General features: G+C 39.9%; 1 protein-coding gene across 14 annotated transcripts in view; it reads left to right on the forward strand.

Annotated features, from left to right (window-relative positions):
* The window catches only part of DMD (dystrophin), a 1947932-nt gene that overhangs the window by 1820484 nt on the left and 102850 nt on the right, over positions 1 to 24598 (forward strand). For all 14 annotated transcript variants that reach the window (XM_064483309.1, XM_031445593.2, XM_064483311.1 and 11 more), the window contains one exon: positions 23321 to 23395. In XM_064483309.1, coding sequence (XP_064339379.1) covers positions 23321 to 23395 — 75 coding nt within the window. The remainder of the gene's footprint in view (positions 1 to 23320; positions 23396 to 24598) is intronic.

Genomic DNA, 24598 nt, shown 5'->3' on the forward strand with positions numbered 1-24598 from the left:
TATTCCTTTCCTTGTCTTTTATCTCTAGTTCTTTAAATGCTGCTAAGCATTCAAACCTCCGCCTTTTGATTTTTTTGCTACCATAATACCTTGAACTGAAAAGAATATCTCAGTTCAGATCCCAGCTTGGGTGTGACCTTGAGCTAGTCCTTTGCTTTGTCTTGGTCTCAGATTTCTGACTTATCAGGTTGGGCAGCAACCTTCTACCTCTCAATGTCTGGTTTTAATTTAACTTCTGGCTGGGTCTGGCTTGGACTTATGAATGCTGTGCCGAACTCCCCAATTTCTCTTTGTCACCACCAACCTGGAAGATATGAATACTAGGATCATCACGTTTATAATTACTGTACTTTCATTTCTGTCGCACTTTACGGTATGCAAAGAGTTTGAAGAAATAACCATATTCTATCCTTTCACAGCTGTAAATTAGGTATATAGCTGGCCTCTGACCTGGATTTCTGTCATTTTCAGTTTCAGATCTTCTTTCCTGCCCTCCATTTGAGTAGGCTCCTGGTTTTGATTTGGCAAATAATGCTACCGTATCAGTGGATGGGCCAACTGTTTCTTCCTATCTATTTGGAGTTGAGCAGGCTGGGGTGCAAGACTTGCTTTGACTTATTCCTACTGACATACGGCTAGAAGATAAGGAACCAAGTCCAGAGCACACATTTTATGGCTTCTAGTTTGCTGTTCTCAAAGGAATATCCATTACTCGTAGCTTGATTTATAAAACTGCTTTATCAGCATAATTAAGCTATGGAATCTCAAATGACGTTCTTTATTCCCTCGCTGACAAAGTTAGCACAGGAGATTTACTCAGATTTGCAAAATAGAAGACGTAAGACATTAAGGCTGTTATAAATATTCTTCCTTTACTTCTGTCCTGCTTATAAAAGAGAAAAGAAAAATAATCTGCTCCTTTAACTTCAGTTAGGATCAATTGATTGTCCCCATTTGTAAAACAAATGTAATCTTCAAATCAAAATTTATGGCATTTTAATGGGATATTCTTTTAAATATTTTTCTTGTTCAAGCGACTTGATTTAAAGCTTCTAATTGAAGAACATAAATAAATATTTCTGAATTGCATCTTCCAAAGCCTATTTCGGAAGGAAACTCCAAAGGCTTCTCTTTCAGACCTAGACTGGTTTACAGTTTAAAAGAGCTGACAAATTGTACTTCCCTTGATCTAAATAAGAGGAGCATGAAGGTTACACCTGCAGCTGTGAGAAAAGTGCTAGATGTGTACAGTTTTATGTAGCTGGGTCTGCAGAAGACGATTTTTGCACACGAAGGAAAGGCATCTAAAAACGTGTCTGCTCTTATTCAGACATTTCCAATATTTCTTTTTTAAGCGCATAAGTCTGATTACCTCTGTACGTCTCTCGGGAGCTGCAGTTTTGCTGGAAAGAGATTCAGAACAGTCAGAACACTCACATAAAATAGATAGTGAGTTTTTAAAGTCCATACTCTCCACGGTAGTAATAAAGTGACCTAAAAATATTCTGAAAGACTCTTTTACGACATAGTGGATGAGTCATTAGCTTATTTATGAATCGATGATATTCTGTGAGAATGTTTCAGAATTTGGCGTTCCACAAAGTCTTGATCCCTTGCATAACTCTAGGGAAGTCCTTGTGCCCTCTCATAAACTGGCACTTATGTAACTGGGACGTGTTATAGACGACCTTGTGTGTGTGTGCGTGCACGCATGTGTGCAAATATATTTATATGTTGACGTATGTATTTTTTTATCAAGCATTAATTTTGGTGGGAAAGTACTTAATTTTATATTTTGCTTTCTAGTTCTATAAAGGGGCTGTCAGTTTTAAGGTAGTGCTTCTCAAACTCGTGAAGCGCAGTCTTTTTTAAATACACTGTACGTCACAGACTTAGGAGGCTTCATTGAAACTGACTAGTAAACAGTCACATTGCACATAAGGCACCGCACTAGTTCAGCCACACTTGACCTAGTCTGTACCTTATTCTGTCAGATGAATCCATTGATTGTGCATTTGGATGTCATGGCGATGTCAAGGTGCTATAAAAGTTGTTTATCACACTCCCAGTTTCTATGGTTGTGAAAGACTACTTTGAGTAGCTTTGTTCTAGAGCACTTAATTTTTAAAAATATAAATGTAAAATCAAGTGACCTTGGGTAATTAATTGACACCAAACAAGAACACTAAAAAAATGTTATTTATGGGATTTTATATTTTGCCAGTTAAGTCAAGTTCAGGCAAAGGAGGGATCTATCGTCTTTCCCATTTCATAGGCCTCCTTAGCGATAATTTCAAAGGCCAAAATAATAGAATCATCCAATACAGGAAAGGGCTAGGTTTTAAGTGGCAGGGTCCTTGCTGCCTAGTTTAATGCCTCCTCCACCCCTTGAATGTAATGTACAGAATATGATAAGTTTCCAAATAAGAGTTTGTTTTTATCCAGAGCATAAAATGTGGTATGTATAATCTTTACATTATGTGATGAATTCAGTGGGGAACTGAGTGATTCTGCTCTGACTTAAAATCACTTTGTGAGTTAACGAGAGGTCATATGACTTTGAGGCTTATGAAGTGTGTGCTTTTGAAATTCTGGCTCCACCACCTGTTCTCTGTGGCCAAAGACAAAGGCACTAACAATTTTGAACCCCAATTGTGTGATTTAATAAGCAGTTACGATGGTACTTACTTTGGGGAATGTTGGGGGGTTAGTGATAATATATGTAAAATGACAAAGTGACATAGTAACTGTGCAAGGAATTATAATTGCTGTTGATGATGATGGTGACAGTCTACTTATTATTGGTGTTATTGTCATATACCATGTCCCTCCGTATACAAAGGAAAGAAACATGCCCAGTAATTCATAAGTAAAAAGAAAGGAGAAAGCTTGTAAAATATTGTGGCCTGCGAAAAAAATGCCCAAAACAGAGTAAACACCTTAGAAATGATAGGGTGCTATTATGGTAGGGACGGGACAAGGTAAAGGCTGCATAAGGATGGATGAGACCCTAAAAAGCTTACATGACATGTTAAAGGTTTTGATGGTGAGATTTTTGACTTGGGTAATGTATCAGTCACGGTCCAGTCAGAAAATGGAAACCACTCTAGTTATTTCAAACAGAGGGAATTTATGCAGGAGGTTAGTTACCCATTGGTGGAAGAGCTAAGAAGCCAAACAGACAGCAAGGAGCCTCTGCTGTACCCAGGGCTGGAGGGACAGTGCCAAGAGGTGGCCCCAGAAGCCAGAGCCATCAGCTGGAGCTAGAATCAGTGGCCAGTTGGGACCACTGTGGGAGGGGCTGTTGAGAGGGAGCCAGAGCCAGGAAGGAGACACAGCTACTACCAGAGCTTTTGCTGAAGACAGAGAGAGAAAGGGAGAAATAGCCTGACCTTTCCCGCTGGTCTTCTGCCAGTGATTCCCATTGGCTTTACTTACTCAGAAGCCAGTTGAAAGGAGCAGGAAAATGCCGTTCTCTGTAACAGAGAGCAGAGCAGGGGAAAGGTCAGAGAATGGGTCTGAGAACCAGCAAGCAAATGGCTGAGGTACAGGAGACCCCATGGATGGTGATGCAGTCAACCATCTGTGCCAATACGCAGGAACGGGAAACACAAAGCCTTACAGCTTCCGATAGGATTTTCTCAGTCTGAGATAACTTAGATGAGGCACTAAAAAGGCACACAAGATTCAAAGAACACTGACGAAAAACAAGGAAAGAGGGGGTAGCAATAAAAAAAAAAGTTACCCGCACAGAAGTCCAAACTAAGAATAAGCTCTCATGCATTTGATTATAGTACTTGCATTATTTATAGTTGTTTATGCTCAAGTCTCTCAAGACCAACTAATGAATTTCTTTAAAGCCGGAGCTGTCTTCCACATCTTTGTCACCTGCTCCCAGTGCATGGTAGCCTCTGAATAAATAAATGTTCATTGAATAGCACACAGTAGAGCAAGGGAGAGTGGGGAAGAAGACAAATACCACTCAAGAAGACAGAAAAATATAGATGATGTTTTCCTAAGGCACATTATTAAAATGGCAAGAGGGAACTCTATGGAGAGATGGAGTTCTTTCCAAAAAGTAGACGATAAAGCCTCATAGTAATAAAATTTGGAAATATCAAGTAGTAAGTTGTAAATTTTATTGGCAATTTGATATCTTAGCCAAACCAGGTGAACTGCTATCCTGGAATTAATTTTGTCCTAAAAGGAATAACAAATTGATAATCAAGGAGATAAGACCCTTGAAAGAAAGTGTCACTGTGGATTTGGAATTTAAATAACAGGGAAAAGAAACACTGAACACTATTTGATGTGCTGATAGCCACAATTATTCATTGGTTCCTTGACTCAGTAAACTTTTAAGAATGTGCCAAACATTGTGAATCCTAAACTTTAGGACAGCAGGCTAAAAATATTATGGAAAATAGGCTTATTAAAGGTATAAACATTTTTATAGTAATCTTATTTTTCTGAACAGTGAAAGATATATATATATACATTCCAGAAATTTTGGAAGATGAAGTTAAGTGTAAAAGAAAACAAAAATCACCTTAAATCTCAGCACCTGGACATAACCACCATTTGACTTTTAGAGGGTTGTTTCTAGTCTTTTCCTCTATGCATTTTTATATAGTTGTTTGAGATAACATTATGTTTATAACTTTGTATCCTCCTTTATTCACTAAATGTCACAAGTTTTCTCTCATTCTTAACAATTCTTCGGGGAATGTTTTTTCCAAGCTGCATTTTTTTGGAATACCACTTTTTAAAAATAAATTCCTATTTTTCAAAAATTAATTTGTGACAAAGGAAACTCAAATTCATGTGGAATTTATGGAAATTAATCTTTAAGAGTCTAGAGACTTATTATATTCAGGCTTCTGAGAAGAAAGCCAAGTCAAAGTGTTAGGATACCTTCTGTCCAACAAGCTACTTGAATACTTAGAATAAAGTCAGTGTGGTCAGAAATACGCAGTCAGTAATCAGAAGCTTGATAAGTAAAGTTTATCCTATGATAAATATAGTTGATAAATTTAAGCGAACACTTTTCAGCACCAGTTTTTTAATGCATAGCATTTCTTTTGCAATATATTTATGGCCTCAAGGGGACAAGTCAACTATCCTTGGAAACTTTCAATATTACAGAAAATTTTTTGCCTTCTTAGCAAACAAATTTAGATAGAAACTCAACTGTATGATGAGTTTTTTGTAAGTTTCAATTGTTTAATTAAAAAGTTAACTGATATTTGAAAATTCACTTACCTTTACCTATCAGAAAGAGATTGGCTACCAGAACAAACACTCTACCTTCTCAAAACATTTGTGTTTATAGTGATCATATTCTGTTCAAGGTTAATTTTCACACTGTCAACTAAGGCTTGTATCCTCTTGCTTCAGTTACATTTTCTAGCCAAGGTGCAATGAAAGAGTATGGAGCTAATAATATTTTCCACAGTTGTTTCCAATTTTTTCCATCACTCTAAGCAAAACTGTGAGGAACATCTTTGAGCATAAAGCCTTTCCATATTTGATTCACCCAAGTGCAGTCACTGATTCAAAGGATAGTAGTGGTTTTAAATTTCTTAGTGTATACATATTATCTGAAATTCTCTCAAAAGGTTGTGTCCATTTACACTCTTAATATGTGAAATTGCCCATCTAACTATTGCCCTTGCCAGCGTGGAGCATTATTTTTACTCTTGCAGTTGTAAAATAAAACCATCTCCTTGTCAGTATTTGCATATCTTTGATTACTAGTGATCATGAACATTTTCTTTTAAATGTTTACTGAGCTTTCATCCTCTTTAGTGAGTAATGTAAAAGCAAAACCAAGTTCACCAAACAAAACTCTTCCAAACTTGTCTGACATAATAGAAGCTTTTTTTTTTCATGGTGTTGAGGGACTCTTGGTCATGAGAGACTCCTGATAACAACAGTACAGTTTTTGAATTACGCTTTAGCTTTCCTCCAAGCTACATGAGCCTAATCCCTTTATCCATCCTCAGTGGACCTATTATCCACCCATTATGTTAGATATTCTTATTCTCTATGCCAACTCCAGTTTCTTCACATTTCCTTACATATGCAGAGCCCTAAATTATGGTGGTTCTCTTGATAAAGGAGTGGCCACTGGGTAGAGGAGGAAGGTTGCTTCCTGCCTCTTGAGTGATGGAAACTCATCCTACCATAGTTATGGACCATTTACTTTTACAGTGCCTTGTGAGGCATTGATTTTTTTTCCCCATACATATGGAATACTTAGAATGTTCCAGGCTCTGCTCTGAGTAACAGGATACAAAGAAACATAAGCCACGATCCCTGTCCATCTCACAAGCAATGGACTCTGTGATGTGATAGAAGTCCTTGCGTCTGAGGGTGACGGGCACAGTACCAGCTCTACTTGTGGCCAGTGGGGGAGTGCTCAAGTTATTCTAAGTCCTTTCTGTCTTTGGAATCCAAATGACAACCATGTTTTCTTTTGTTGCTGATGTGTTAGTTTATTAATGCCACCATATACCCATTTTGTTTTTGAAGGCAAATTTAAATGTCTCAGGTTGAAATGACTGAGGGTTTAAGTTCAAGCTAACACACACACACACACAGAGAAATGTAAGTTTCATTTGATTGACATTGGGAAAATGTTGAGTCTTTAGAAGAGAGACATGAGGGAGTCTGTTCTGTTTTTAGGAATGAGAATTTGATGGGTTGGTTGAAGGATACTGACAGACAGGAGAGATTAGTTATTTTACTTTGTTTTGCTTTGTGGCAGTTGAGGTGATGAGGGACTTAGGATAGCAATGGGGAAAAGACATGGGGGCATGACTTGAGAAGTTTTCTTCCCAAGGTACAATTGCCTGAAAGTAGTGACAGACTGGATAGGTTTTAAAGAAAAGACGGGGGTTATAAGATGCTTTCTAGATTTTCAGCCTCGATGACACAGAGAATGGTGATACCACTGCACAAAGAGGATATTGCAAATTGATTGGGCCAGTAGCAAGTAGATCATAATTTTATTGATTTTTGTACTTATGGATTTATTTATATAAGCTCATCTTTTTATAAAAATTTACTTGGGGTGGCTCCTATAAGTATATGAACTTTCATACCATAAGCATGTATTTCTCATTAGTCTTCTCCAAAGCCCTGTGATGTATATTACTGTCTCCAATGTACAAATGAGGCTCAGAGAATACAGGCAGTTTGTTCACATAGCATAGCTGGGACGTAAATGTACTTTAAACTCCAAACTCAGTGATTTAGTCCCCGAGCTAAACTTTTTTTTTTCCTGGGAAGTGACAGTGGCATTTTGAAGAAGAAATACCTTGAAGGCTTCTGGAAAGAGGAACTAAAGAAATATTTCAGAATCATCAATGCGATAAAAAGATTCCTTGCGTTTTTACCGCACTTTACACAGGAAATCCTGGGGGCAGGGTGAGGTTCCTAACTTTTACTGAGGAAGTGTATATCCTGGATCTGTCTGTCCTCGGAGCTTTTAAGATCCACGCAGTCTTCACAGCAGCCCTCAGAACAGGTACTATTATTGTTCCATTTAGCAGTGAATACGCTGCAGCTTAGGGAAGTTGACGTGGCTTGCCCGAGCACCCTGACAGACTGCTTCATGATTGAGTGGCTTCAGTGTGTAATAGATTTGAGTTTCAGTCCTTAGGTGTTTGGTTTGCTTGTCTGTAAGATGGAACTGAAGTAACAGTATCAAAGTTGGAGGTATTCTTTGAGAATGGATGTCTTTATTGCTAACACACAGTAAGCACCGAGAAATGGTAGTCATCGTTACTGTCCTTTTACTGCAAAGTCAGCTAGAACCCACCTAGTTTTTTCCTCTGTCCATTAGTTTTTCCATTATACGGTAGTATTCCTGCAGAAAAAAGCAGATGAAACGAAGAATTTGGAAGAAATCACACAGAGAGAAGTATGGAAAAGAAAGATTTAATACTCAGTCATTTTGTTTTACAGTGACATGTACACATGATTTTTTTTAAATGAAACGCTACAAGAGGGTAGTATGAAAACCAAGTCTCCCTTCAGCCCTGGTATCCGTCCCCCAGTGTCACTCTCCAGAGGCAGTTAATAACCTAGTTCTCTGTTTCCTTCTGTAGATGTTTTATGCATATACAAATGTGCGTACGTATAGATATGTCCTTTCTTACACATTGTTATCATAACAGACACAATGTTCTGTTCTTGGATGCATCACCTTTTCTCTAATTAAACTAAAGCTTTTTTTTCCTGTAGAAAACAGCCTGCCAGATTATGAATGAAAATGTATTATATGGAGAGTTATGTTAGTATTTTTTCTGAGACAAAAACCCAGAAAGAAATATAAGAAGTTTAAAGTCAGCACCTAGTGGCCTTTAAGTCAAACTAGACAGCTATTCAGAACTTTATAAATGCTAACTCTTAAAACTTCTAAACTGAACACAAATCTTTACTAAATGGAGAAATGAAGATTATCATCAGAAGTACAGAGAAGATGAATTGTTTTATCTGCTGACACACTGAGGGGCGTGCCTGGGACCTGGCTGCTTCATTCAGGATTTGGATCACTGATGCTCTTGAAAAGAAGTGTGCACATCCTCACTTCCTGACTTCCTGTTGGAACACACTCCACTTCCGAACAATCGTGACTTTGTGTGTCAGGATGGTTTAGAAGGAGCTGAATCTTGAAAACTTCAGATCACAAGGTCTCGAAACTACTCTCACAGGGGGAAGATTAGTCCTTGCTGGCTTCTGGGAAATTTTGGGGTTTTTTTTTTCAGATTTAATGTGAATGTGTCAGATACTGGTCTGGGTTAAAGAAATTCATGCTCTCTGTTCAAATGGAGAGCAAATGGGAGCCCTTAAGCCGAAAGAGTAGTTTCAAAGTCCCGCTTAGAATGAGCCTTTGTATTTCGTTCCCTGGCTCCGTCAGAGAAAGGATGCTGCGATGAGGGGGTAAGTGTTCTTACTACAATCAAATAAAATAGTCAATAAAAGAAGATGGGGCAACATAACAGGAAAATGATGCTTCTGGTTCACGTGCCTGTTTAAGAGAGTTCCTCAGCTACTCTATTCATCTATCTGAAGCACCCCTTCTATCCAGGGAAGAGAGGAAAAAAAGAGAAAGATTTAGCTTCCGGTCCTTGTCCTTCTAACTGACTAGGGAACCCAGGACAAGTTACTAAAAACTTCCTGGTCCTTAGCTTTCTCATTTGGAAAATGAAGAGTTAAGATGAGAGAGTTCTAGTTCTAAGATGCTATATCATTTTTTTATTTGATAAAAATTATTTTTTTAAAAATTCCCCAAAGAATACTCATAAGGAGTAGGTATAGATAAATTAAAGCTACCTGAAGAATTTAATTCCTGGTTGCCCAGTAACCGTTAAATCCCTCAGCAGTCAGGCAAGAACCACATTCCTGCCTTGAGACAAGATTTAGTCTTTTCTGAACTTACCCTCCAGCTGTGTTCCAAAAGTTTATTTGTAAGTTAGTTGCTTACAACTTGGAATAAAATGGTATAAATGGTAGTTAGGTCCTCAAGTCACAGAATCTACTTTAACCCTCCGAGTGCCTGATGCACTGCACAGTGTGAATAGAATGCAGCTCTTGTTTCTATGGGAACAGAATGCTTTTGGGGTAGAAACTCACATTGCTGGGGTTTATTTCTCCACTCTTGACGCTTCTCTGGACAAGAAGAACTGGACGTTTAATCATAAGTTGGTCTAGTCGCCTTCCTGGTCACTCTACCACCCCGTTGACCTCTCAGCTTCCCTCTTTCTGGTCCTTATTTTCCTTTGTATGAAGGGTTCTGTGATCTCTCGGCATCCCTGCCCCACGCTCTGTTCCCTGTCCTGCATCCTGGTCCTTCTGAGAGTACTGCCCGTCACCCTCATGCTGATTAGAATTAAAACACACCGGGCAAGCAAGGACCCGTGTCTCCTGTAACAAAGGCGTGAGGAAGGCCATCCAGCACTTTGGGTGTCAGAAAGATTTGGCTTTAAATCCAGGCTCTGAGATGCAACCTTAGGGAAGTTACTAAACATCTCTTAGCCCCGTTTTACTGATCTTTAATGCGGTTGGTAGCGTGGAGCTCAAGGCATTATGAGGACCGGCTGGCATCAGCTGCATCAGCATCTGCCTCTAGGCACTCTGTGAATGTCCGCGCTCCTCCTCTTGTCGGCCGCCACTTCTCTGTTTCTCCTAGACTCTACCAGGGATACTTGAGTACAAAAAGGGCTGAAGTAAGAGGCACCTACGTTTTTTTAAAGGCTGCTTTAAACTTGTTCCCAGGTACTTTTGTCCAGGAGTCAAAGGAGAATAAAGGCTGGGTCAGATACAATTTAAGCTGAGATAAGAGGAGAAACAAAGAGGTAGAGAAGGGGGAATGGTTCCTGCCTGCTGTGCAGTAGGAGTCAATAAAAAAGGGATGGGAGGAGCCTGGACATTACTACTGAAAGGGGAAAGGGGGGCTCTTACTTGTGTGACTTCAGAGCCATCTATTAGATGTACAGAGGGACTCAGAGTCTGCCTAATTCTTGGACTGAACCCTCAGACAGGTCAGGTGAGAGAGGACATGCTTTGTATCAAGAAGCTTCCAAATGCATCAGTTTTGAGGAGATAAAGAACAGTCTTCTTCCACTAACGTGAAAATTTCATTTTTCGATTCAAATGTATTGTCTAGACACGTAGACGGTTGAATGTGGATCTATCCCTAAGGCATCCTTTCTTATTAAAAGCAACTCAGTCTGTGTCAGGGGACAAGGCAGTCCATTATCTAATGAAAAGCTTCTGCCATTGATTAATTTTATAACAGCTGCAGCTACGTGATTGGTCTTTTTTTTTAAAGAATGATTTACATATTAGCATCTTTATCAGGATCCTATCACTAGCATCTAGTCTCCAGAAAAAGTAACACATAAGTAACACATAAAACTGAAAACAAAACATTATTCTCTGCCACATGCTTCCTTTTTATAAACATCGTAGTATAACGAGGCTTCTGGATGCTTGGGCAGTTCTAGTCATAGTTCCTATTTCCCTCCCCAACTAGAGTGTACAAAACACAGGAACAAGCAAATTTTACTGTGTTCCTAGCCACTTAAATGTCTGTGTACTGTCTTGGACCAATTATTCATGCCTAAGGATTTAACAGATTATCTTCTTCCACCTCTCAGATAACAATGACAATAATAAAAACCCAAACAATTTATTTTCCCTAGTAAGATTAAACAGTGAGTAGCAACTTAAGGCAGGAAACGTTACCAAAAAAGTGTTTTGCAAAAGGTTAATTCGTTTTTTTTCCATACTGATTAAGGCCAGATTTCCACTGCTGTTCATTTTGGCATCTGTTTTATTCACAGTGGTATTGAGGGGTGGGGAGGGAATGTGGCCCAGAGAAATGAGAGAGAGACAGACAGAGGATGCAAGTCATTTTCAGTCAGAACCTAAAACTTATACTACCAGATAAAAGAGAAACTACCAAATATTCATCTGAGTTTTAAGACCTTTGAATAGTTAAAAGTTACCAAAGCTTAACATTTTTAAAATAACAAGAGAAGAGCGATAAACAAGGAAAGATATGAACATGTCTAGAGAGTTAATGAAAAATTAGTTACTTGTAAGTGTTCACATATACGTAGACATTCATTTCCAGAGGAATAACTGATGTTTAGGAATTCTAATCCTCATATCTGGGCAGAATCAGACTTGTGATAGTCCCATTCAAAACAAATGTCTAGTTAGATGCTCTGCAGATCTACTTATGTCTAGAAGAGTGTCTTAGCCATATAAACTCTCAATTTTAGCATTGTTTTAAACATTAAATTACCTGTCAAGCTGTCCTGTATCAGTGGCACCAGCTGGGAGCCAGAATGGGGAATTCTGTGATCCAGGATCTCTTTCCAGCTTAGTTCTTCACACCAAGGAGCATTGCAAGTGAAGGACGGTGGTCTCTCTTTAGTATTCTTTATTGTGTTGCTGGTAGTCCGATTAATGTTGTCAGTTAGAAATACATTTGCTGCAAGTAACAAAACATCTGAGCAGCTTTATCTTAACCACATAGGGGTTGATGTTTTCTGTATAACAAGAAGTCTATGGACAGTAAAGGGCTAAGGAAGAGTTCAGTGATGCCATCAGAGATCTGGACCTCTGTCTGTTCTGGTATATTATCTTTAGTGAGTGACCTTTGACTTCATGGGTCCTTGTTGACTGCTGCCGCTGAGGCAGGAAGAGGGGAAAGGACCTTCTCCCTCTGAGGCTCTTGGTCTTTGAGTTTGGAAAAGGAAACCCTTCCCTGCAGATATCTTCTCAAGCCTTGACCAGAACCACGTCTACATGGCTGCCCCTGGCTGGATTAGAGAAACTGAGATCCTCTGAACTTTGTAGTAGTTAAAGACCAGGCAGAAAGACCTTGAAAATGAGTGTTGAGCGAACCAACCTACAGAATCTGCCACAATTAAATATGGCTGCATCATCTTTTTAGATTACAGACATTCTTTCCAGACCACCTTTGTTCTTTCTCCATTTATTCCAACTCCTTTGTGTCTTGGGAGAGTCTTGATATCTTTGTTACGTGTGTTTCAAAAAAGAAGCCCAAGCTCAGGCCATAAGGAGTAAGCAAGAGGATTACTCCAGTGGTTCACCCCGAACAGTGGGAAGTGATATTATCTGAAGAAAAGTCAGATGTGGAATTCATGCAGGAAAACGGATGTGAGGTGTGAGGAGGGCCGTGTCTCAGGTCTCGGGGGCGGTTGAGCCCCTGGGACATGCCCCACCAAGTGTGGATCCTTGGCTTTGCGCAGGCAAGAATTTAAGTGCGAGCCACAGTTGAGTAAAGGTAGATTTATTTAGAGAGATACACACTGCATACAGTGTAAGGCAAGAGAAAGGCAAGGAAAGAGGTGTGGGAATTGGGTGCTCAGGTTAAAGTAAAAGTAGGTACACACTCCATAGACAGAGTCTCCAAATACGAGGGAGCAGGGGAAAAGGGCCACCAGGCATGGTGTTGTCAGTTTTTCTGGGCTCGGTAGCTTCCCACTTCTACAGGTGGGACAATTCCAACTGCCCTGGGGAACGGGCTGGGACTCCCAGGCGTTGGGCCACCGCCCATTCTTTGGCCTTTTGCGATTGGCCGTGGGGCTGTCATGGCGCCTGCAGGCATGTTATTTATCACACTGTTACAGTGAGCAGATAATGAAGCTCAAGTCAAACCTCCTACCAACTTAATCCTCAAGGCCACCTGGGAGTTGAATATCCACCATTTTGGTGTTAAATTGCTGTCATTCCTTGAGTGGCTGTGCCCTGCCCCCTTCCATCCTGTCTCAGAATCAGTGTCACCAACAGCTTAAACCTGATAAAAATAGGGAAGTTCCTTTCCAAATCTCATTCAATTCATACCATTTATTGAGCATCAACAGTTATTGCCCTCAGGTGACAGTGATACTAAACAGGACACAATCTTTCCAGAAGTCTCCTTTCCCTCTTCTCATCTTTTCTTCCTCAAGTACAAGAATGAAAGATAAAGCTACTTCTCTTTAGAGCATTCACTTTTATCAGTATTGCTATAGATTTTGTTTTTGTTTGTATAGTATATTGAGTATTGAAACTAATCTTAAACAAGGGTTTGTGGGCTAACTTAGAAATTAATCGCTGTTTCATAAATAACATAGCTCATACGCAAATTTTTCAGTTCCATTAACCTTAAAAATATTCGTTGGAATAGTTTATGTCGTGTTGGAAGCTACTTTTTGTGGCTGATATATGAAAATACATGGCTGTCTCTTTGCAGTGTTATGTTTCTGTCTGTACAGAAGCATGCTCACATAACCAGAGTTTCCTATGTGTATATTGCTTGGCACATCACACACACCCAGGAAATACATAGTGATTTTAAATGTAAGTGAGTAATTTATCTTTTTGTTTTCCCCAGTATTTTAGAACCAAGAATCGTTAACCCCCGAGCTTAGTAGACAGGCACACAGTGGGTGCTTATATAAATGGTAATTGATGATTTTAAAATGTGTAAGTCATTGTCACTTCCTGAAATACAGTAGGTATCCTAATGAGCGGTTTTGGTTCTGTCTTCCCATCCATTCTTGTACTGAAAAAGTAAGTGTATTGAGGCAATATTTTTGGTGGCACAGTCATTTAGTTTGAATGCATTAATAAAAGGTGGAGTCCAAAGAATTAATAGCTGAAAATTTTTGGAAAACCCAGTAAGAAATGTTTCCACAGAGTAATCTTGAGTGAAAGCCAGGTAACAGCTAGTTATTGGAGAACTCGACAGCAAAAGGTTTGCCGTAGACATGAAAAAGAGGGTGGAAGTCGATTTCTTGGAAGAATAAGGAGTGGTCTGACTGAGGCAGGACTTAAGAAGAAATGCCTCCTGGGCCCGAACTAGTAATTTAAATGACTGAAGGTGGCTGGGTGGGAACTGGGGCAACCTGAAAAGCTTCTGTTAGGGCTGAATGGGCCTCAGCTTTCCCTATTGTCATGCAAGAATGTGCGTCTCTAAGTTGTTCCAGAGCAGCCAGACACGGGAAAGCTCCAGATTTTTAACTATTGGCAAATGATTTAACAATTTTAAACACCATTACGTGAGCCAAAACCAACCAACCAAACAAAAAGAAAAAACAGGTCTGCAGACTAAATTCAGCTAGTTTGTGACTTCTGTTCTGTGGTTACTGGAGAAATAATTGAAAGAGACTTTTCAGAGAATGACCATATGTTGAAATCTTAGAAGATAAGAGTGGAGAAATAAGCGAGCTGAGCTGAGGCCAGGGTGGGAATGTTAGAGTTTAGGGAAAACTGGAAACAAACAGAAATGAGGCTGACATTAAAGGAAATGAGGAAATTTATTGCTGTTTATTTTTACCATTAAAGTAAATTTGCCACAAATTCCCCAGCCGGGAGAAAGCATGGTAGATTTGAAATAAGCAGTATCAACCACATTACCAAAAAAGTACGTTTTTCCAGCCCCCCACAAATAAGGCACAGAATTTTTTAAAACGTTTGTGAATTTGGATATATGAAAAACTGTACAAAGGTATAAAAATTAAGTAACATTTGGTAATTTTTAAATGTCTCATCTTTATTAGAAAGAGTAAAATTTAATTAAACTGTCTCTGTCCTAGAGAATCTGGGATGTGTGTTCATTTATGAAGCGAGAGTGGAAAGATTGGTTAGGTAATGAAGTTTAAAAGAGAGCTGGAGACTGGGATAACTTTATAAGTTTGTATAGTTCTGGTAGTTCTGTCAGTTAGTTGAGTTGCCCATGTTAGGACTGAGGAAGTGACCGAAGGTTCTGAGTCAGAGAAAGGTGGTAATATTGTTCATCCCAGAAATGAGATTGGACTGTGTGACTGTAGTCTCTGGTCAAGGAGGAGGCTAGCAGGAAAAGAGCCTTGGCTTGATCTGGTGTGCTTACAGCTGGAGCAGGAAGAAGGTAAGATGACAGGGAACGCTGGTGAGAGATTTAGGATCAGTTTAGAGACCTGGCTGATTGAAGTTCCTTCTGCTGATAAGGATGGCAAATAAGGAAGTGCTTAGGTAGAAGAGCTTTTTCAATGAGTTGACTGAACAAGAAAAGGCAGAATATGGAATTCAGGAGGTAGGGAACGAAGTTAAGGATTCACATCTTTTAAGGGGGCTGACATGGCACGCACGTGATCCCTCAGATTTCAGTGCCTTACGTCACTCCCAAGATTAGTTACTCCTGGTGCCCCCATGTCGGGTGTGGCTTCTCCTGAGATTAAACCTCCAGCCTTTCATCAGGGTGAAGCGGCAGGTGGCTAGGGTAGGATGCTTGGCTGCGTGGGGTAGGGGACAAGATACTGAGGGCTCTGAAGACTTCTAGCCACTCCCTGCATTCTCAGCCACCACGTTACAGCCCTCAGAAGAACCCGAGGCCTCTAATTTCTGAGACCTCTTGGCTGCATAAATAGGTGTGCCTCTTGTTGGTGCCCCCACCCTACGCCCAACCGCCCCTTCTGCCCCTCCCATTAATTTAGACTTGGGATTTCTCTCCTAAATCGGCTACCGGCAGGTCATCTTCCAAGCTTCCAAGGTATTGTCATCTAATCTATTGTCATCTCCTCTCCAATTTTGTCTCTTTTCTTTTAGGTAGATGTCACTTTTAATTCTTTTTCTATCATCCTGGTAGTTTCAGAAATAAGGACTCTGTTCCATGTGCCATGTTTAACTGGAAGTCCCAAGACATAAATCCTTAACGTGACATTCAGGGCCCTACAGTGGGCTTCCCTCTGCCTACCTGGTGGGCCTTGTCTGGGGCCATTCTTCCTCTTTGCTCTGAAACTTTAGATATATGGACCCTCTTAGGATTCTTAATGGCCCACAGTCTTCTCTGCTTCAGGGCCTTTTTTGAACGTGCTGACCTTTCATCTTGCTGTGCTCTTCCTGTTCCTCACCTGGCTAACTCCCATTACCCCTCAGATCTTTGCTTAAATGTCACTTTCTCAGAGAGGCCTTCCTGGCTGGTGTTGCCCTACGCACACACTGTCAGTAAGCATTGAAAGGATAGATGGAAGGATTATGGCTAGATGGATGTCTTTATTTCTTTATTTTTTTGAGTAACATTGATTTATAATATTGTATGTTTCGTATGTACAGCATTATATTTCTACTTGCATATACCCTACAGTGTGCTCACCACCAAAACTTTCATTTCCATCCATCCCCATACAGTTGATCTTCTTTATCCAATTCACCTTTCCCCACTTCCCCTCTGGTGACCACGACTGTGTTCTCTGTATCTATATGTTTGTTTTTATTTGGCCCATGTCTTTAAAACTATAAACCAGGTTTGCTTAAATAGTCTTTTAAAATCATTATTTTATATATATTAATTGGTGGGCAAGATTTTGAGAATTAAGGTCCAAATCCTTTCTGATTTGAAGCTCAAGTAAAAAGAAACATGATGCAACAGTGTCCACATGAATAAGTTCTCCATTATCTAAGGGAGAATTCAGGCCGCAGAAGTGATATTTAAGATACACAGCCCCCCCCACCTCCAAAAAACCCCCCAAAATTTACATTGGCCATTTGTTACAGAAGCTGCTTTCTCAACAAACCTTTTACCAGAGCAGCGAACAAGGAGCAAAGCTAATTTGAATTTCAGCTCTTCCAGGAGAACAGTGTTGCTAAGAAGTGGTGAGATGGTGCTGAGGAAGGCCAAGCAAGAGGAGGGAGCCAGAAAGGCCTTGAACAACCCACAGTCAGGATTTTGTATTCTCTTTTATTTCACAGTTGAACTTCCCAGGTTTTTTTATTTTTTATTTTTGGTTTGGTTTGTTTCTCTCTTTCACAATTCTGCGTTTGCACACTGGTGCTACCCTGGATGCTTTATTGCCTCTTTTCATTTTTTAGAAGAATTCTAGAGGGAAACCAGTGGCAAATAGGAAAATGCCATTTCACATCTGGAAACATAACTTGATAGTAATTATAAATTCACAGACTCAGCTTTCTGTACTTCATACAAGTATGAATGTGTAATTCTTATTTATCTCTGTGTAGGTTTTTTTTTTCTCCATTTGAGTAAAGCTCAGTGTTGATGGTGAGGTTTTAATGAGTTCAGATTTTTTAAAAGGACTCAAATATATCTAAAAAACTATACACAAGTGTAATCTGTACCTCTTCTGTCTCGGCGAATTCCATAAAGATATGTTCCAGAAATCCTCCTTGTTCTTGAAGTGTTCTTGAAGAGGTCCCAATAATTCTACATTGCAGTCTAAAACTTCTGAAGCCTGTACATCTTGGCTTCATTTGCCTACAAGCCAGACTTGGTTTAAATTACTCAGTTTATCTCAAGCCTCATTAAGACTTGTCCATGGTTCTTGTCTGTTCTAGTGAGTTTGAGCTGGCAAGAATAATACTTGTCGTGAGAAAAGTCCATTAGAATGCTGTAGGAAGTGTGAGATGAGGAATCAGAGCTGTATTTTATTTTAAAATCTACCGCCTTCATATAATAGAAGGGGTGGAGAGGGAGACTGCCTTGTTTTGGCTTCTGTGGAAAATTTGGAAAACTACTAAAATATGCATGCAATAGTAGTTTAATTCACATTGTATGCCAAGCACCGAAGTTGGAACTATACCAAAAAAATCATACTTCCTCTCAGTTTTATTTTTCACTCCTGATCACCTGAGTGATTTGACTTACATTTCTGCTGGGAAATAGAGTTGGTAGGAGGAAACAGAGCACAACACCAATTTTTCTGTTGGAATCATCTTTGGCCAGCCAGCTCTTTCCACTCATTATGTTTATGGGGTCATTGTCATTCTTTCTACCTAATAGATAAACATACTGAAACTTTGGGCCTTTCCAAAAAGTGCCCACAAGCCATTGGAAAGCTGAACCAAAATACTCCTTGTTTTAAGTTCTAGACCTCAGTTCAGTCATAGGTAGCAGGATGTTTGAAGTACGATTAAAAGGCAGAGACCACCTGTAAAATTGAAATGAAGGGGCATAGTGTTGTATTTGTATAGTATTTTCCAAATTTTCCCATGACTTTAAAATGCTGAGATGTTTTTCACTCTTCTTGCAAGAGCATGTCCAACAATGTGTAGATTTGTGACTCGAACTTGATCGGTCATTCCTCTTTTCTCGTGCATTTGACACCTCCCACCACTCTCTTGCACAGGATGAACGTAAAAATCATGCCCCAGGAATATTTACCAAAGTCAAGGCAATTCATAGGCTAAAGAAAAGAGCAACAAAACCTATTGTTTCGTGCCTCAAAAAAAGCCAAATGGACCATCACTTCAGTAGCTGGTGATTCAACTTAAAAGGATAGACGCTATAATATTTGGCCTGTTCCTTGAGTTTCTGAATTTCTCTATTTTTAGTATAGAACCAGCCTTGGGTAAAATAATTCAAGTCAAGAAGAGGAATGCACGGTTCAGCATTTTTATCCTTCTGAAGTGTGCTTCCTACCAGCTGCCATGAAAACATTGTGTAACTCATTTCTTGGATAGTCTCACGCCTCTTGAGTTCCGGTTGTGAGAGCGAGTGAGCTCATCACAGCTTGCGCCACAGTCCTGGAAAGGCAGCTCCCAGGGAAAGTGGGGGCCGGCCTCCCACGGGGGATGGGGATGGGGAACTTGAAGCTTTATTCCGCCTGCATACTTGAGCTTCAAGATCAGCTCCAGCCTCAGCCCGGGACAGTGTCACATTGTCCGCAGCTGTACCGCATCTTGAGGTTTCAGTGTGCATCCTACACATTTTCACAAGGCGGAGACTTATCTCTTCCAGCTGTACGCCAGAGGGAGTGGTGCTGCTGACTCCTAGCAACACATGCAGACTCAAACAACACAGATGGTTAACTCTCTTGAGTAAGACTTTTAGGGCACCAGAACTCCATTTCAATGCACTGATGGTTACTGGATATAAATTTGTATAGCTTCTGTTGCCTTATGATGAAAACTAGACATTTTCCCTGCTACTTTCTTTTGGTGTTCCTGAATCACTCTTTGATAATTGGTTGGACTATGGTGCATAGAAAACTGGCAGAAGGCTTGTTCTCTGCGGCGTGTTGTTGGGGGCCGGGGTGCAGTATGCTTGAAAGGGTGTCAGCGTGGATTAACACAAGGCAGAACATGCCATAGTTATAAGGATTTGGAAGGGAAGAAAAGTTTGAACTGCTCTAGGGAAGCTGAGAGCACTGCTAGAGCAGGAATGTTCTAGATGCTGGTCTTTGATAGTATTCTACTGTGAACCACACCCTGAAAGAATCAGATTACCCTTGCCTCTCCTAGCTCCTGGAATTTGCCATTTCTTAATAGAAACTGTGAGGATTGGCTGGAGCTTCTGACCTCATTTAGACCATTTGTTCTAAATTCTGAATAGATCCAGGAAAATCAGAAAGCAGAGTGGATGCTTTTAGATTCTTTTAATTTACTGAATATCTTTTATTGGCGTTCATCATAAATAACAGATCCACAGATATATCTCAGGGGTGAGTTTTTGATCTAATTGACTATAAATACAGTCATTAAATCATCTGAAAGCCCACAAAATGGAATGTAGAAAGACAGAAAAACAGAAGAACACAGGTCTCTATACAGAGTTTATACTTGAACTTTAACAACATGGAACAAGAAACTGTATTAAAATGTACAATTAAAGACTCAATTGTACTTCAAGGTACATATGAATCACCTGGGGATCTTATTAAACTGTTGATTCTGACTCATAGATCTGGATGGGACCTGAAATTCTGCATTCCTAACAGGCTCCGAAGAGATGCTCATGCTGTTGGTCCTCACATCATACTTTGGGTAAAAAGAGCCCATCCAGGTTCTCTTGGGTAGGTGTTGGTAGCCACCTATGGCTAGACATAGGTGAAGGCTGTCTTCTTATCCGCATCTTGGCTGCCAGTTTATAGTGAAGGCAAATCTCAGAACAAGCTCTGTCACATAGGAACACTTATTAGCCACAGAGCATAAAACAATTTTAAAGCCTTTGCCAAACACGCAATGAAGTCACAGCTCTGCCTTTCGGAGTGTTTGGTGGGAGAGCCTCACTACCCACGCCTGCCACAGTCCTTGACACAGTGCTTCTCAAAGTGTGGTCCCTGGATCAGCAGCATTGGCACTACCTAAGACTTCAAAGAGATGCAGATTCTTAGGTTCTCCCCAGACCTACAGAATGAGAACATCTGGGCATGGGGCATGGGAATCTGTATTTTTAACTGGCCTTCCCCTTGATTCTGATGTAACCTCAAGCTGGAAAACCACTGCTAGAGCAGTAGGAGTCCTGTCAACCATCTGATTGGAATCAAGCAACCAAGAATCCAATGAAGCACAGCTGGATATTTTGGAGTCCAGCCTGGGGCACCATTTCTAAAGGCGGAGGGCCTGCTAGATTCTTCTCACACCCGGTTAATGTAAGGGCAGGGAATGCTTCTGAACCCCTTTCAACAGTCCTTGTATTCTATAAACCACTAATATCATTAACACAAGCTCATCTAACATAAATTAGGATACTAAGTGTATTAATAGGATTGTACGTGTAACAAGAGCTAAATATAGCTGGGGCACTTACAGTGGCGGCCTCTGGAGTGAGGCTTTTTGATTAATTGCTAGCCAGCCACCCCTGGAGTGTGCTTTCCTGATTGAGACAACTAACCGCCTCTCCAACATAGCTCAGGCTAACACACACATCCCATTGTACTGTCCCTGTGATTTTTTTTTTTTTAATTCTTAAAATTGACTTTATTAAGGCATACTTCAAATACAACAAAATGTACTCATTTTAAGTGTACAGTTTGAGTTTTGATAAAAGTATACACTCCAGTAACCTCCACACCAATCAAGGTACATAAAACATTTCAATCACCCAAAAAATACCCTTGTGTTCTTTTTGCTCAGTTACCCACCCCCTTCCTGTTCCTGGGTACCATCTATTTGCCTTCTGTCAGTACAGGTGAGGTTTACCTGTTCTAGAATTTCATGCAAATGGAATCAAACAGTATTTATTTACTCTGTGTCTGGCTACTTTTACCCAGGTTAATATTTTTCAGATTAGTTCACATTGTTGCAATAATAGTAGTTAGTTCCTTTTTATTGCAAACTAGTATCCAATTGTATGACTATACCACAATTTGTTTATTCAGTCTATTGTTTTCTTTCTAGTTTTTGGCTAACATGGATTAAAGCTACTATGGGCATTCATGTACATATCTTTTTGTGGCCATGTTTTTATTTCTTTATCTAGGGGTAGAATATTTGGGTCATAAGATAGATATATGTTTAATTTCATGAGAAATTGCTAGCCTGGTTTTCCAAACTAGTCGTATTATTTTAAATTCCCACCAGCATTGTGAGAGTTCTACCTGCTCCACATCCTCACCAACATTTAGTATTGCCAGTCTTTTTCTTTCTTACATTGAATATTTTGAAGTAAAGTACATTGTTTTTCTTTCCCCTAATTTCAATTTAAGGTTTTATATTTGGTCTCTGCAGAGGTCATCAATCTAATTATGTTGACCCAAGTGATTGGATATCGATTAAATTATTTCCCTTTCCTCCAATTAGAATTGGTTTGGTGGGTGCCATTTGATTATGGCAGTTAGTCATGTTTGCCAGCGTATTTTTTCTCTTTTTCATTCTTTTCATTTATTCATTCAGTCTGTCAGTCAGTCCCTGAGCTCTGTCAGATCTGCTTTTTCAGAGAGTGGTCATATGTTACATCACTGGGAAACACGACAGAAGTAGGCAACAGTGTGCTTGTCTTTTTGGAGCTGGATTTATGAAAGATAAATACACAGAAATGCTAGAAAAGAAATATAGCTCAGTGTATATCAAGGCTTGCACAAAATTGAGTAAGGGCAGAATCTGAATATAGATTCCAGTTTGGTGAGGTGAGCCAAGTGACAATTTTTTAGAATAGCAGTACCTTTTTTAATACAGAATATTTGTACAGAAACAAATATTCATTCTGAGACGGATTTGCAACTTCTCTCATTGACATCTAGTATTATTTTTGTATATTTAGCTTGCATCCAAATTTTTGATCAGCAAGAATTTCCAGTTAGTAAATGTGTGTGTGCACACATGTGAGTTTGTGAACTTCTTTTTAAGCCAGCCGTCTTTTATCCTCTTTGCTGAATTAGTTTATTTTTAAATAAATGCAAAGTAGTAAAATGGAAGGAATCTGTGGAATCAGGTAGACCTAAAACTGAGATGAGGGTTAACTGTGCCAGCAATATTTTAAAATACATCTCACACACACAGACATGCACATGTGTTGGGTAAGAAATATTCACAGTGCTAACAGTGCATATCTTTGAGTAATGGGATTATGGGTGATTTGTTTACTTGGTTTGATATTTTCCTTTAATTTCTAAGTTTTCCAGTGAACACATAAAATTTTCATAATCAGAAAAATTGTTAATATTGTTACTTGATTGTTCACTGAGTTCTCATAGCTATTTCATCGATATATTCCTTGTTCTCTTTAATCTTGTTTACCAAAGATTCGCTGTAGTCGAACCAAGGTTACAGCCTAGGGAAAAAAAAAAAAAATCCCTGTCCTTCTTTTCCCCCTTAGGAACGAGGACTACATGGGCGCCCTGCAGGCTGTGCCACCGTTGTCCTGCACAGAACCAGCTTTCCTGATTGTCCAAGAGCAAAAAGACATTCTTCTTTTTTCTTTCCCCACACTGACAGCATTTCACCTTCTAAAACGTGGGGCATGTACAAGAGGTTTTTTTCCCCTAGCCCTTTGTTGTTGCTATTGGCAGATCATTGGGAGTTTATCTGTGCTTTATGATGAAATAACAAATGATCTTTGTTTTCCCCCTTTTTTCTTCAGCTGACCTGAATAATGTCAGGTTCTCGGCTTATAGGACTGCCATGAAACTCCGAAGACTGCAGAAGGCCCTTTGCTGTAAGTACTAACCAGTGCTTGGAAATACTTGACAGTTACTCTTTGCTTACAAAAAAGGGGTTGGGGGTATTTGCATTTGGAGAGGGGAGAAATAGCTCTTACAAGTCCAGTTGTAGCATACAATTAATTTTTTATATATATTTTTATTGAAGTGTGATCAGTTTACAATGTTACAGTGTACAATGGTTGTCTCTGCTGCTCTCTGACCACAACTTCTCAGCCTTCCAGGAACATACATGTATTCGTTTTCATACTCTTTTTCACCAGAAGTTACTACAAGATATTGAATATGGCTCCCTGTGCTATACAGTATAAACTTGTTTATCTATTTTATATATATTAGTATCTGCAAATCTCGAAATTAGAATTCATTTTTTAAGAAGTATCTTTAGCTTAAAAGATAAAAGTGGGCTTAAAAGTAAATCAAAAGTAAAGATATTTGTTTGAGACAATTCTGGGAGAAATTTAGTTGTGAAGGGGAGCAAGGAGGGTTGGTAGTTAGCTGGAAGGGGCTGAGGAGTTAGTGGAGTGTACATGCATATAGGTTGAGAGACACTTGAGTCTATGTAAACGGATATGAGAAGGAGAGAGGACAAAGTTGAAATTGTTGGCTCAAGAGGAGATAATAAAAAATACGAGTTTTCAGAGGCTAGGAGAAGGTAATCTAAGAGAATGAAGGGACACCCCTCTTCCTCTGTGATGAGTGGGGCTGAGGAACGATCTGGGCAGGGCCAGGTAACTAAGGAGACCTGGTGGGAGAAAGGAGGGAGAGGGCTCTGTTTTCTGTGTGAAGGTGGAGCAGAGTTCCTGTGCTGCAGTTCACAGCAGAAGATGATCAAGTTAAGTTTGGGCTTACCTTTGTGGAGAAGGAGAGCACTAACCCGAGAAGCAGCATTATGGACCCCAGAGTCTGCTGAGTGTTTGATCGCAGCACCAGTCCACAGGGATATTTCTCTGGACGTCCTCAACAGTCAGGAGCTGGATGGTTCTCTCTCAGGTGGGCGGAGGCCAGCTGGGCAAGAGAAGTGAGGATTTGGATAAAAGAGTGCTTAACTGGTTCAAGCGCTGTCTGTCAAGTCCTTGTTGGGGAGGAGCAGCTATGAATGCAGGTGGAAGCTGGTAGTGAGGCGGTGGAGGGATCAGGAGGCTGACTGTTCAGGGAGGAGGTAGAGGAAGAGGTTGTGTGGAAGTGCCTGGAAGGCT

Source organism: Camelus dromedarius, chromosome X, assembly GCF_036321535.1.
Source record: "Camelus dromedarius isolate mCamDro1 chromosome X, mCamDro1.pat, whole genome shotgun sequence".
NCBI lineage: Eukaryota > Metazoa > Chordata > Mammalia > Artiodactyla > Camelidae > Camelus > Camelus dromedarius.